This window comes from Scleropages formosus, chromosome 1, assembly GCF_900964775.1.
Source record: "Scleropages formosus chromosome 1, fSclFor1.1, whole genome shotgun sequence".
Lineage (NCBI taxonomy): Eukaryota > Metazoa > Chordata > Actinopteri > Osteoglossiformes > Osteoglossidae > Scleropages > Scleropages formosus.
This window is the reverse complement of record NC_041806.1, coordinates 32,950,320-32,962,382: the sequence shown is the minus strand read 5'-3', so window position 1 is coordinate 32,962,382 and position 12,063 is coordinate 32,950,320. Positions and strand designations below refer to the sequence as shown.

At 44.9% G+C, this 12,063-nt stretch overlaps 1 protein-coding gene across 5 annotated transcripts in view; it reads right to left on the bottom strand.

Moving 5' to 3' along the window:
- Positions 1-1,675: 1,675 nt before the first annotated feature.
- cdc42bpab (CDC42 binding protein kinase alpha (DMPK-like) b) overlaps positions 1,676-12,063 on the bottom strand; it is a 93,248-nt gene continuing 82,860 nt past the window's right edge. For 3 of the 5 annotated variants that reach the window (XM_029251331.1, XM_029251326.1, XM_029251333.1), the window contains 16 exons: positions 10,249-10,356; positions 9,708-9,785; positions 9,472-9,577; positions 8,870-9,006; positions 8,342-8,481; positions 8,175-8,256; positions 7,785-8,004; positions 7,540-7,602; positions 6,784-7,377; positions 6,309-6,406; positions 6,146-6,230; positions 5,747-5,870; positions 5,395-5,512; positions 3,741-3,858; positions 3,178-3,338; positions 2,104-2,500 (listed from right to left, as the gene is read on the bottom strand). In XM_029251331.1, the coding sequence (XP_029107164.1) occupies positions 2,147-2,500; positions 3,178-3,338; positions 3,741-3,858; positions 5,395-5,512; positions 5,747-5,870; positions 6,146-6,230; positions 6,309-6,406; positions 6,784-7,377; positions 7,540-7,602; positions 7,785-8,004; positions 8,175-8,256; positions 8,342-8,481; positions 8,870-9,006; positions 9,472-9,577; positions 9,708-9,785; positions 10,249-10,356 (2,586 nt within the window). In that variant the 3' untranslated portion in view covers positions 2,104-2,146. Of the gene's footprint in view, positions 1,856-2,103; positions 2,501-3,177; positions 3,339-3,740; positions 3,859-4,800; positions 4,993-5,394; positions 5,513-5,746; positions 5,871-6,145; positions 6,231-6,308; positions 6,407-6,783; positions 7,378-7,539; positions 7,603-7,784; positions 8,005-8,174; positions 8,257-8,341; positions 8,482-8,869; positions 9,007-9,471; positions 9,578-9,707; positions 9,786-10,248; positions 10,357-12,063 lie in introns of those variants that run through there. The other 2 variants (XM_018735192.2, XM_029251335.1) reach the window with 2 other exon arrangements.

Sequence of the window (12,063 nt, the reverse complement as noted above, 5' to 3'; positions counted from 1 at the left end):
TTTGTAACAGTTGAGCACCATTTTTCCTTACATTATATAATAAAATAGTTTGATTTGTTCACATGAAAATGGTGCATTATTACGCAGACATACTTGGTATGCTTAGTACTGCAGCCCCTTCCTTCTCACCTAAAAAGCAAGAATGATCCCTTCAGTGTAACTTGAATAATGTGGAATAACTTGTTGTGTGGACATTGGTCAATACTTCAGCCCCAGAGTAGAATCACAAGGATTTCTTTTTTCCCCATAACAGAATTCATTACCGATGAACCATCAGGTACCATGAGCAGCAAAACTATACACAGCTTTATACTTATACAATTACCTATTATATTATATAATATTTATATAATATAATAATAGAATTTTCTAATAACAAAACATTTCTCTTTAGTAAAATATCTTTTAGGGGCTGTAGATGCATATTCTGCTTACTATGAGTAAACATATCCAAAGCTAGGAGAGCTACGGCCTTAAGAGCAGATAAATAAAACATTAAGATTAAAATTTAAAAAAAAAGATCTTTGGAAATGTGGCATTATTGCTTCAGAGATGAAAACATACACCACAGCAGCATAGCTCTGTGTAACAAACAAGGCATAACATGTGAGAGAGAAAGAGAGACAGACAGTAAAAATTGCAGAAAGCACAGATTGTTTCCCAGAACATGAAGTTCTCTGATGTATTGCTGAGTGTCCAAAAACTCATTTAAAAACAATGCAAATCAAAATATATTTTGATACAATTCATAAAAAAGTCTAATGAACAATAACTGGCTAAAATGGCTTTTTTGCTTGAATATGCCCAAAGGACTAATACTTCGATAAATCATACAAGGTAAAAGAAACTTTGCCCTTTTAGCCATACAAATTTCACTTTATAATTTTTCCTCTTGTCATATATATTTAACTTTAAACTTATGTACATTAAATGAAGCAAGAACTTGTGCTGAGCCCTATGAAAAGAAAGAAAAAGGTCAAAGAAACTGATCACCCAACGCCGTGGTACATGTGCACAAGTGACACACGACTGATGACTGACTTTACAAGGTGTCTGTCTGACCACACATCTGTCCAACCATAGAGAACATTAAGGTGGTGGTCACACTGAAGGATGATCCTTGAATTGGAATTTACATTTCTCCTCCATTACACTCATATGACTGCTGTTTTTAAGTGATCCTGCAGCCTTAGCTTTCAATTTAACCAGGGAAACAGAATAAATACAATAAGCAATTTTTGGTTTTGAAAATCCTTGTCCTTTTTCCACTCATAGTAAAGTGTAAAATGTTAATTAAAGTCCATGGGATTGAAAAAGCAGCTAAAGCAAAGCAACAAATGCAAAAAGTCTTCCATTTCACACCCTCTTTCTTACCACAGTTCTGTGGATCACTTGCCACGTTACTTGCATTCCTCTTTCTCTAAATGAGGGAAACCCGTTCAATAACATTCTACTTAAAAAGCCTCAACTTTAAATGTAATGTGTGGTATTTACAAATGCTACTTTCCCAATCAGTCGTCACTCTCTTTGCCTCTCTCTGGGTGTGGTATTTTACCTTCTAAGGACTCCAAATCACCAGCTTACACAGAAGGGAACACACCCTTGGATTTGCCCCACTGTCAGAAGACCATCTGGGCTTCAAGGCAGCTTTGAGGTTTGATGGTTTATTTCCTTCTTTTGCTCAGAGGTTCAAGGGCTGCAGTAGGAGGCGGAGTCCTGGGTCTCATGTCTCCCAGCCCATGCGGTCTGTGCTCTCCAGGGACAGAGACTTGGTCTTGTGTGGGGAAGCTGGGCTTGGGGGGCTGCTCAGGTTCGAGCTGTTGGATGCTGTGGAGTGGCGGGGGGAGTCTGAGTCCTACACAGCAAGGGGAAGAGGAAATAAGGAAGTCTCACCACATTATGAATGTGTCATTCAAAAAAAACTATCCCAGAAAGCTCTCTTCTACACAAAGCTTCTGCTCAGCAGCTATGAATCCAACCTTCATGTTCCTTTTCTGAAGCAGTGACCAGCTGTAAATCACAACAACAAGCACAGGGCTGTGGACTGTCCACCTACATCCACTAGGGACTCTAGCTACAATAATAGGGATGGAGGGAGGGGGAGAGGGGGTTGGGGCTGCCAAACCACTGCTGTGTCATCGGTGTCTCACGCTAAACAAGGCACTGTGTGCATGGTGGGGGGCAACTCTCCCCACTGTGCTCTCTGAACACCTCCAGCAAGGAGGAGACAGAAGAACACGCCTTTGAAGAGGCTCCGTTCCACTGCAGTACATGTGGGCTTACTGACTATAACTGAAACTGAGACTCTAACAGTTGTCCAAAGTGAGGCATGGCAGGGGATGGGGGTGGAGGCATGGCAGGGGATGGGGGTGGGGGCACAGCTGCTGGAACACGAGCTCAGGTGTGTGAGCGCACACAGCCATGTCAATATTACCTTCATCTTACTAAGCAGGGTCCTTAATGCCCTTTTGAGATCAGGGGTCTTCTCTGAAGCCTGCCACTGGAGAGGAAAGTGACACTCAATTCTCTCCCTTCAGGTTGAGGTCCACACGAGGAGGACGCAAGGGGCAAAGGGCAGGGCCGTGGGGGATCAGGTCCGACCAGACAACTATGTGGCCCCATCCACATTCTTAGTACTTTTTTATGTGTATGAGTGGGAAGGACATGGTGAATGAGGACTGCGCTGCAGCAATTTTTCAGACCTTCTAAGAGTACAAAGCCCCAACTTCCATAGCTTCACACATCTCACACCCTCTGCACAGGTAAACCAATTTCACACATTTGCATATCTGGCCAGGTGCTCTGTGTATAGTACGGGGCCAGTCGTGTGGTGGACAAGGATCTCAGTGACTTCCTTTTCCCACCACCATAGTCTTTAGAATCCATCATTGTAAATCCATTCAATCTGAACATAAACGCAGTACATATTTGTTGTAGGATATCATAATACACTCCTTTAACTCCTGGGACTGGTCCTTGGACAAAGATGTCAAGTAGAGGATCACAACTTGTGACATTTAACTGAACCAGCTTTGTTTCACCTCTTAAAACTTCAGACTACTTCTCTTAGAAAGTTTCTTTGTAAAATCAAAAAACAGAGAGATCCATGGTCGCCTCTGCAAAGTGTGCCAACCCCAGCGCCCATCCTGCACCGTTAACGCGGAGAATTCCCCTCACCTCTCTGTCGAACTGTGAAATGGGAGCATCTGTGGTACCATCCGTCCCCCCACCCGAGGACAAGGATCCCTCAGAGGGAGAGGTCATGGCCTGGCGCTTGGAGCCATAGCTCCCACCAGAGAACTCCCTCCTCAGGGCACTGCCGTTCTGTGCTGTGGACCCTACAGCAACAGGGTCAGAGGGCAGAGAGGGGTGGCTCAGCAGGGTCATCACCTGGACTGGACTGGACTGGAGAAGGCCCAGGTCTAGGACTGCTGTTGACCAAAGTACTTAACCTCACTGGCTTCAGTTACTGAGATTAAGATACACATCAGCTATATGAATAGCTTAGAATTTAAAGTATCTGCTAAGCAACTAAAGAAAATTCTCAAAATATAGAAAAAGGGAAAGAAGTAAAATTTTATAAACCACACTGTCAAATATAGCGTTGTTACATTTAATCACCAGGAACTTATTTGGAATTGCAGCTAATACTTGGCGGATAAACGCAAAGAGCCGAGTGTGACTGGGAAGGTGACTTCTAAACTGTACTGCTGCTCTGCCCGCTAGTCAGTTGTACTCACGTGTGCCCAGACCACTGCTGGCACTCATGGAGCGGCCCGGCTCGCCCCGGGACTTGGCGATGGAGGGGATGCTCACAGAGCCACTGAAGACAGCGCGACTCTCCTGGGGACGGACACTCTGCGGAGCAGGTGGGAGGAAACAGGACAGGGCAGAGGCCATCAGACACCCGTGGGACACCCCACGAGGGAAACACTCATTCACTTTACTTGAACGTCATGTCCAACTGCTCTGAGAAACATTACAGCTACTTATAATCCCAGAGAGTTTGTGTTAGCTTATTATTTTGAGAAATGTACTCACTTATTACAGATGGTCGGTCAAGTTACAATTTTTTTTTTGAAGATGCAAACATTTAAGTTTTTTTTTTTTAATTGCATTTTCCTCACTGATGTATTTTCAAACATTTCTGCTTGTTCCACAGCAAACACCACTTGCATTTATAAGGCTGACAAGTAGATGTCAGTAAAATGCACCCATACAAAGCAGCAGCAAGGAACCACCTTTATTCCACTGATGTCCATAGCATTTACAGCTCCAGCAACAAGAAGACAAACGGTGTAAAAGTTTAAACAAGAACGGAACAAAAACCAAACTTAGAAGAGCCTTTTCTACAAGGGATAGATTATTCTAAGGAAAACTCAAGTACACAGCGATGACAGACAACTGTTACACTATCTGAATAAACTGATTCAAAGAAATAACCACCTACGTGCTGTATTTTTGCCAAGGTTTGAGTAAATTTATCTCATTGTAATGCAAATAAAAACAAGCAAGGTTAAGAAAACTACAAGTGTTACTTGCTGCAGAATGCACTGCTGATGCATATACAAACACACTCATCACATCAGCCAACTCAAGCAATGTTTAGAGAGCTGAGGGATGAAACCACCATGTGCCACTGAGGTTAATCAGAGGGAGGAAGTGCCGTGCAGTTACATGTACAGAGCAGCCACTGCGCAGCTGCATCCATCATTCACTCTGCAGTCCCAGCTAAGCAGCTGAAGCCCAAAATGCATGAGAGCACTGTGCACCCCTTCTGAGACACACAGTAGGCCATACCCGAGAGCAGATGGAGACAGGTGTCCCGGGGAAAGAGCGCAGTGATGGGGTGTAGGTGGAAAGTGGGGCGCAGTCTTGGGAAAGAAAGTTTTCAGCCGAGTGGGCAGTCATATGATAGACATGCTCAAAGCTGGTGGGAGTGGAGATGAGGCGTGTGTGTGGGGAGGGGCACGAGGGCAGGGGTGAACCAGGCTGCGAGGAAGAGTGAGGGACCATGGGAGAGAGGCATGATTGAGAGGGTGAGAGATCGCAAGGAAAGACAAGGACAGCCTTGAGCTAAATGAAGGATGAGAATCAACAAAGCACTGAAAAATACCTCTTTTTTTAATTTAAATAATTCTTACACATATATTGTCATTTGCATAAAATAAAAATTACCTGCATCATTTGTACATTTTGCAGTATTTTAACAAATTAGATCGCTTTGGAGAAAAGTGTCTGCTAAATAAATAAACGTAAAATGTAGATCAATGGACCCCTCTGAACAAGGAAATAAAGGGATGTGAATGTCAAACACTTGGAGAACGAAAGGTGTGGCATGGGGTGCCCTGAGAAAATGGTCCTGAAAGCACCAATCTGGGTGAACTTTCTTACCATGGGAAGGTCTTTGAGAATCTGGATGCCGTCACCTGGGCCCATGTGAACAACATGGTTAAAGTTGGTGGGGTTGGAGATGAGCTTGTTCCTCATTTCTGGGTCCTTCAGCATCTCTCTATAAACAAGACAAATCAAAGGCCATTCTCAGCCCCAGTCCAACATCTCCACAAGACCCCAAAGTCATAAGAAGGTCAAATCAGGAGGAAGAGGACAAGGTGGGCTGTAGCTCTAAGACAAATTGTGGTGTACTGAATGTAGTGAGCCAACTGGCCAGTATTACAGTGTGTTTTTTGTGCCATTGCATTGAATGTGTCATATGGACCCTGGATCACACACGAGGATCACACACCTCCTTTGCTGCATCCTCTCTTCCTCAGGTACACGGAAGGAAAAGCGTCTCTTATTGTTGATGCTGCGCACCATCTGCTTCCGGCTGTTGTCCGATGTCTCAGGAACTACAAGCTCGTCTCCTTCTGGATTATCACCACATCCGTTAGACCTGCTTTCACAGGTCAGCTACTGCATGACCACTGGACATTTTAACAGAACTACAGAAGCCCTACGGAATTATGGAATCTAAGAGTGAATGGCTGTACATGAAAAAGTGGTTGCCTGTACTTTAAAACATATATTTTGATCATATAGGATAGATTGTATTTGTGTTGTTTTGGACTTCTTTCTACTTCCATTTTCCCGTTGGACTCCTTTCGATGCAAGCTGAGTGAGAGAACCTGGTAGCTACTCATACCTGCCATCTTGTTCTTGAAATAAATGAGCCGAACTGTCTCCAGGCCGAGCAGGTTGAGGGAGCCGTCTGTGTTGAGAGGCCGCACCTATGGGTGAAGAGCACCGGTTAAAGCTCTATGTGCCTGCAGCGCGCTCATGCAGCTCTCATGACCAGAGCACACTACCTTCTTCAAAGGAATGGTCTGGATCCACTCCATGGTGTTGACGTCAAACACATCCACAGCATTCTCACTGTACACTGACAGGTAGGGGGCGTTGTAGCCTAGGAGAGAGTGAGACAGTCATACTGCATTGTTTCTGCCTGTCATTTTTTAAGTACTACAAAGATCAACTTAAGACATTAGAAAGTATTAATGGCTCATAGTTTTAATCTAAAACTACAATTCTGATGCACTAAAACTAAACTAAAAATACATAATGAAACAATTTTTTACAGTAGGTTATGACCACTGTGTGTTGAAGACATTTCTTTGAAGACTAAGCTAAAAACTAATAATAGCGATAAGCACTCAAACGCATTTATAGGATCATATGATTTACAGCTTGCTGACTGCTAACTATATGCTCTTCAAGGCTGCATGGAAGTAATCCTTAATGACAGAACCCAGGGTAGGAAATGGGGAGAGCTGTAGGACTCACAGCAGGCGGTGGGCACGGCTGGCCACATGAGCTCCTGCTGACGCGACCTCCTGCCCTGGCAGTCTACGTACACACCCACGCAGCTGAAGCACAGCAGGAACTCCTTGGAAGAGATCTCCACAGCACAGATGGCATCCAGGCCCTGCTGGCTAATGAAGGACAGGGTGGGGTCCTCGGGGTGGAGCAGGCTGACAGGCACTGCATCCGAATGCGGGCTGTAGCGGGCAAAACCAGCCTGGTAGCCTACGCACAGCCGGTCGCCTAGGAGAGCCATCCACTGTACAGGACCTGGCACCTGGAAGTCCCGTAACTTACGGTGATGTGTCTTGCTTTTGTTAATCTCGTAGCAAATCACCTGCCGTTTCATGGCCACGCAAAGGCAAGTGGGTCCACCGGGCCGTGGTCGGCCTGACACCAATGTCTGGCAGCCTTTGGTCTCTGCCAGTTTGTAAGAGTCCGTCTCACGACCATCTAGTGCCAACATGGGGAACAGACGAACGTGACGGTTGCGGCCAGAGATGACTGCCAGCAGCTGCTCTGAAGGCATCAGTTCAATGTGGTGCACCTTCTTATTGTCGCCCACCCGGACAATTTCTGAGACAGGGTGACAAAAAGCGGATAAGAACTAGGCCGTAAAAAATGTAACAACATATTAGTCCAGTGAAGACAACTAGAGAGGAGCCAAAAAAATATTCATAATAATGAAGATATACAGCAAGCTGGACAGATTAATGAATGAAAATGTGTCAGTCTTACCATCTTTGGTGACATGGATGACATACAGACCCTCTTCGTTGCCAAGAGCAACACGCTCATGATCTGAAATCAGGCAAGATCAGACTCAGGCTTACCAGAAAGCAAGGTAAACAGCAAGCTCTGTGAGACAGTGACACATACTATGGCCTTCCATCTTGTGGCACGGGAAGGGCAGGTCAGACTGGAAGGTAGGAACTATGTTAACAAAGGATTGGGTGAAAGTCTGAGATGAGGGGCTGGGGTACCTATGATGGCAGCAGACTGCGCACTCTTGATGAGAGGCAGCGTGCTGTCATAGGCCTCTTTGGGCACATAGACAAAGCGGTCCTTCAACTTGCTCTTCCTCAGCAGACGGTGCATCTCGTTCAGCAGCCCCACCCACTTGCTACGTTCCTGCTCGCTGTCGGCCAGAATTAGGATGGAGCACTTGTGACTGCTGGAGGCAGACAGCTGAGAGGCTGTCACCTGTGGGGCACAAAGTGGCATAAGCAGCCATCCAAACCTCTGCTAATCACGTTAAAATGATTGCTGAAGAAGTGGGAAGCCCGGTGTCTGCATCAAGAAAGAAGAGGGGTGATTATGCGAAATCATAGACTTCTGGTACCCAACTCTGGTTCCCACCCAGCAGCACTTACCCTGAAAATGCAGGGGATGTCCTTCCGGTTGGCATGAATAACATCGGAGGCCAAGACTGAGCTGACAGAGAAGTCCTCGTCCCTGGGAAGCAAGGAAAAGCAGTGAATATAAGCTTGGGAGGGATAGAATACTGCTGGGATGCAAACACAGGCTGTCACTCTCCCACCTCATGTCAATGACCTGGCTGATCACAACGCTGGGGGTGGATGCCTTGCCTTCAGCCAGGTCATACAGAAACAGCTTGAAGTCACACACAACGGCAAGAGCCCGCTGCCAGCCTTTCTTCACCCCTGCTGGCTTGGGCACCTGTAGGGCAAAGGGGATGTATGATCAGAATTGTGCAGATAATAAACCACACAAAACTTCCATAAACAAATAAATACGCACAGGGAGACAAGAATCTAGTATCCTGACTCCGGATTTTCAGAAATGCGTCATAAATCTTATTACTGCAGTTACACCATTTCTCCTTCTCCATATCAGAGCAACCAAACACAAAGTCAGTGTACTGATGATAATGACTTTGAATGTTAACTACTTAAGATCTAATGGAGCCACACCTCACAACGCAGCAGTTTCATCACACACTGCAGAAAAGCAATGCTATGATGGATTGACAAAAAATACCATTTCTCTGAACAAGGAACAGTTAAGGAGTGAAGAAGGACACTGGGCCAGAAATAATGATACCTACTCGAACGTGGCCTTCATAGGCTGTGCCGATGCCCTTCTGGGGGTCGATGCCCAGTGGACCTTTGGTCTGGTCTGGTGGGATTGGGCATACAGCTGGCGCCTTGTCTGCACACGTCACATGACATGAGAAGTTGCAGACTGCAGGAGAAGAGAAAACACAGTAAAGTGAGGGACAAAAAGAATAAGCAGGAGCCATTCCAACATCCTGTAAAGAAACTATATAGAAAACACAAGTAATTTACAAATGAAGTACTGCAACCCTATTTCATGCAAAAAATAAAATTAATCCACTGTGTTTTGTTGAAAATCAAGGTGCAAGTAATAATAGATGTATTGTCTTTTAAACAGCCACACAGAAGTGTATTTTTATAAGGCTGTGTATGCATTTGCAAGTAACCAAGATCAAAACTTATGACAATACAGAAGAAATCAAAAGCAACTCACACAACATAGCAGATTCATGGACTCTTTCTGCTAAATCTTCATTATATCTTCTTACAGGAAACTGTGTGTATGTTTTTTTAATTATAGCAAAACTATGCAACAGGAATAGGTCAGAAAGGCCCACCTGACTGAAACAACCACCCGTGTACATCATCTTACCTTCACAGGTGCAGCCCTGGCGAATGAGTCCCACCATGAGGGAGGTGCACTGGTTGCACTTGGTGGGAGTGTTGAAGGACTTCACGACAAACTGGTGGGCTTTGGGCTGAAAGGTGAGGTGCAAGAATTAGCATCATCACAAGGAGGATCTTACCAAAATGGGCAATGAAACCTGTCCATATGGAGGTTTAGTGTTTTATATACGTATTTGCTGAAATGGAGCAGGAAGCCAATACCTTGGCTGTTAGACTAGACCCACTGAAGCCTAGTTTCACGGTGGGGGTCAGAACAGACCGTTGATGGTGGTCTATTATCTGAAAATGGTCAGACAGAAAAATTCTGTATTGCAAAGCTGAACATCCAGGAAAATTAAGAAAAGAATTTACTTGGTAATAATCCCTGACTAAAATAACTATACATTTTTTATGCTGCTCTAATTCTCTCATTTTAACAGATCTTAAAAATTAATGTAGAAAAGCCAAACTGCTGAATCTGTTCATAATTACAATTTTTAATTATTCCTACCGCCATCTTATTTCATCACTTCACCTCCCTTCATTTACATGTTACAGCTGGACCCTCAAAGCATTAATGAAACTGAATGAGCATCTTTCTAACAATAAAAATGCTACTTTACTGCCCCCCTACGGTAAGTTAACAGTAGCACCGATTAGCTACTGTATCAAGGACTTTTACTCCTCTTTGAAGTCACATGAAAGCCCACTTTATCCTCACTTTTGCTGCACTTCATGGACATATTAAAATTTAGGCACTTACCTCCGGTGGCTCCATGTCACTGGCTGTGGATGGCGACCGTGATCGGGACATCAGGCGGGATTTGGCCTCATCTTCCCGGGAAGGAGTGAAGTTGTCCATAGAATCAATCTGAATGGAACCACAAGGTGATTGGTGTGAGCAGAAGCCAGAAGAACAGCAGCAGTGAGGAGAGAGCTGGGGACAGGAACCAACACAGAACAGAAAGACCACAGAGGAGCACAAGGTTGAAGTACATGGGAATGCCACAGCGCTCAGCTCATATATGTCATGTTCACAAAGGCCTTTTCATCCATCCATCCATCCATCCATCCATTTTCTTGCCCACTTGTCCTTCTAGAGTTGCGGTGGCAATAGGGAGAGCAGAAAAGCCCAGACGTCCCTGTCTCTCGCAACTTCCTCCAGCTCAACCTGGGGGATCCCCAGCCACTCCCAGGCCAACTGGGAGATATAATCTCTCCAGCGGAACCTGGGCTGACCCCAGGGTCTCGTCCCAGCTGGCCACGCCTGGTATACATTCAAAGGGAGGCACCCAGGGGACATCCTTACCAGAGGTAAGGCCTTTTCATCTGATCTGAAATATTTTTTTCGGAAATTTCCAAAAATGATTCGCCTGTCAGACAAAAGAACTGTGGAAGCTACAAAACAGAAATATGTGGAAGAGACTGCAAAGGATTTAACAGGTTCCATTCATAACTTTCAGTGACACCAGCAGGAAAAATGTGGGCAGGTAGTTTCAGTTAATTAGTTAATTTACAGATGATTTACATCATTCTGCCTTTTTTCCAGTATATGGGATTAGAAAGATACATTAACAGAGAAAATCCATTGAATCTAAGAAAATTTACAAAGACATGTTGACATTTTTAGGATTAGAATATAGTTTTTATTTAACATGCTTTTGTGGCGGGGTGCGGTGGCGCAGTGGCGCAGTGGGTTGGACCACAGTCCTGCTCTCCGGGGGGTCTGGGGTTCGAGTCCCGCTTGGGGTGCCTTGCGACGGACTGGTGTCCCATCCTGGGTGTGTCTCCTCCCCCTCCGGCCTTACGCCCTGTGTTACCGGGTAGGCTCCGGTTCCCCGTGACCCCATATGGGACAAGCGGTTCAGAAAATGTGTGTGTGTGTGGCAAGTAGCCTTGAAAATCTCAAAACAGGTTTGTAACAAATTGATGAATACCCTTAGTGAACATCCCCTGACATTCACTTTTGTTTTTCATGTATTCAGTCTACTATTATTAATACTAAATATCATAAACTGATCCAAGTTTTCATCCAACCAGTGTGGGACATCCAATAATGTAGATTGACAACATTTGGTCTGGCGTAATAACGTGACACCACATCCAAAAATTAAAGTCGCAATGTGAACGAGAGAGACACACTACACTGTGCGAAAGGGTGTACCCACACTTTCAGTTGCAGTCCGGTATTCTACCGTCTGGTTTACATATCCACCCGTGTCACGCAGGGGCATGGCAACACCCACCTCTGAGATTTTTGGCCGCATCGTGCTGATGGGGGTCAAATGCGGTTATGCTATTTCAGTGGACAATCAGATATCTTAACAGAACTGGAGCATTTTCACTGCAGAGCTGGTCCTTGTGTGGATACAGATGCTGCCCTGTGCTCCTGCTTTATTGTCTGTTTATATGTCAGTTACACTGTTTGTTGTATTTTAATAAAGAAGTCCGTCAGTCCACCCCATACGGCCTGACGTCAGGTTATTCCCTGAGATGGGAGATGCTCGATACGCTACGATGCCTGTTTGTGTATTCATCCTGTTTTGCACCATTGTGGTTTCATTGTCTAATTATTCAT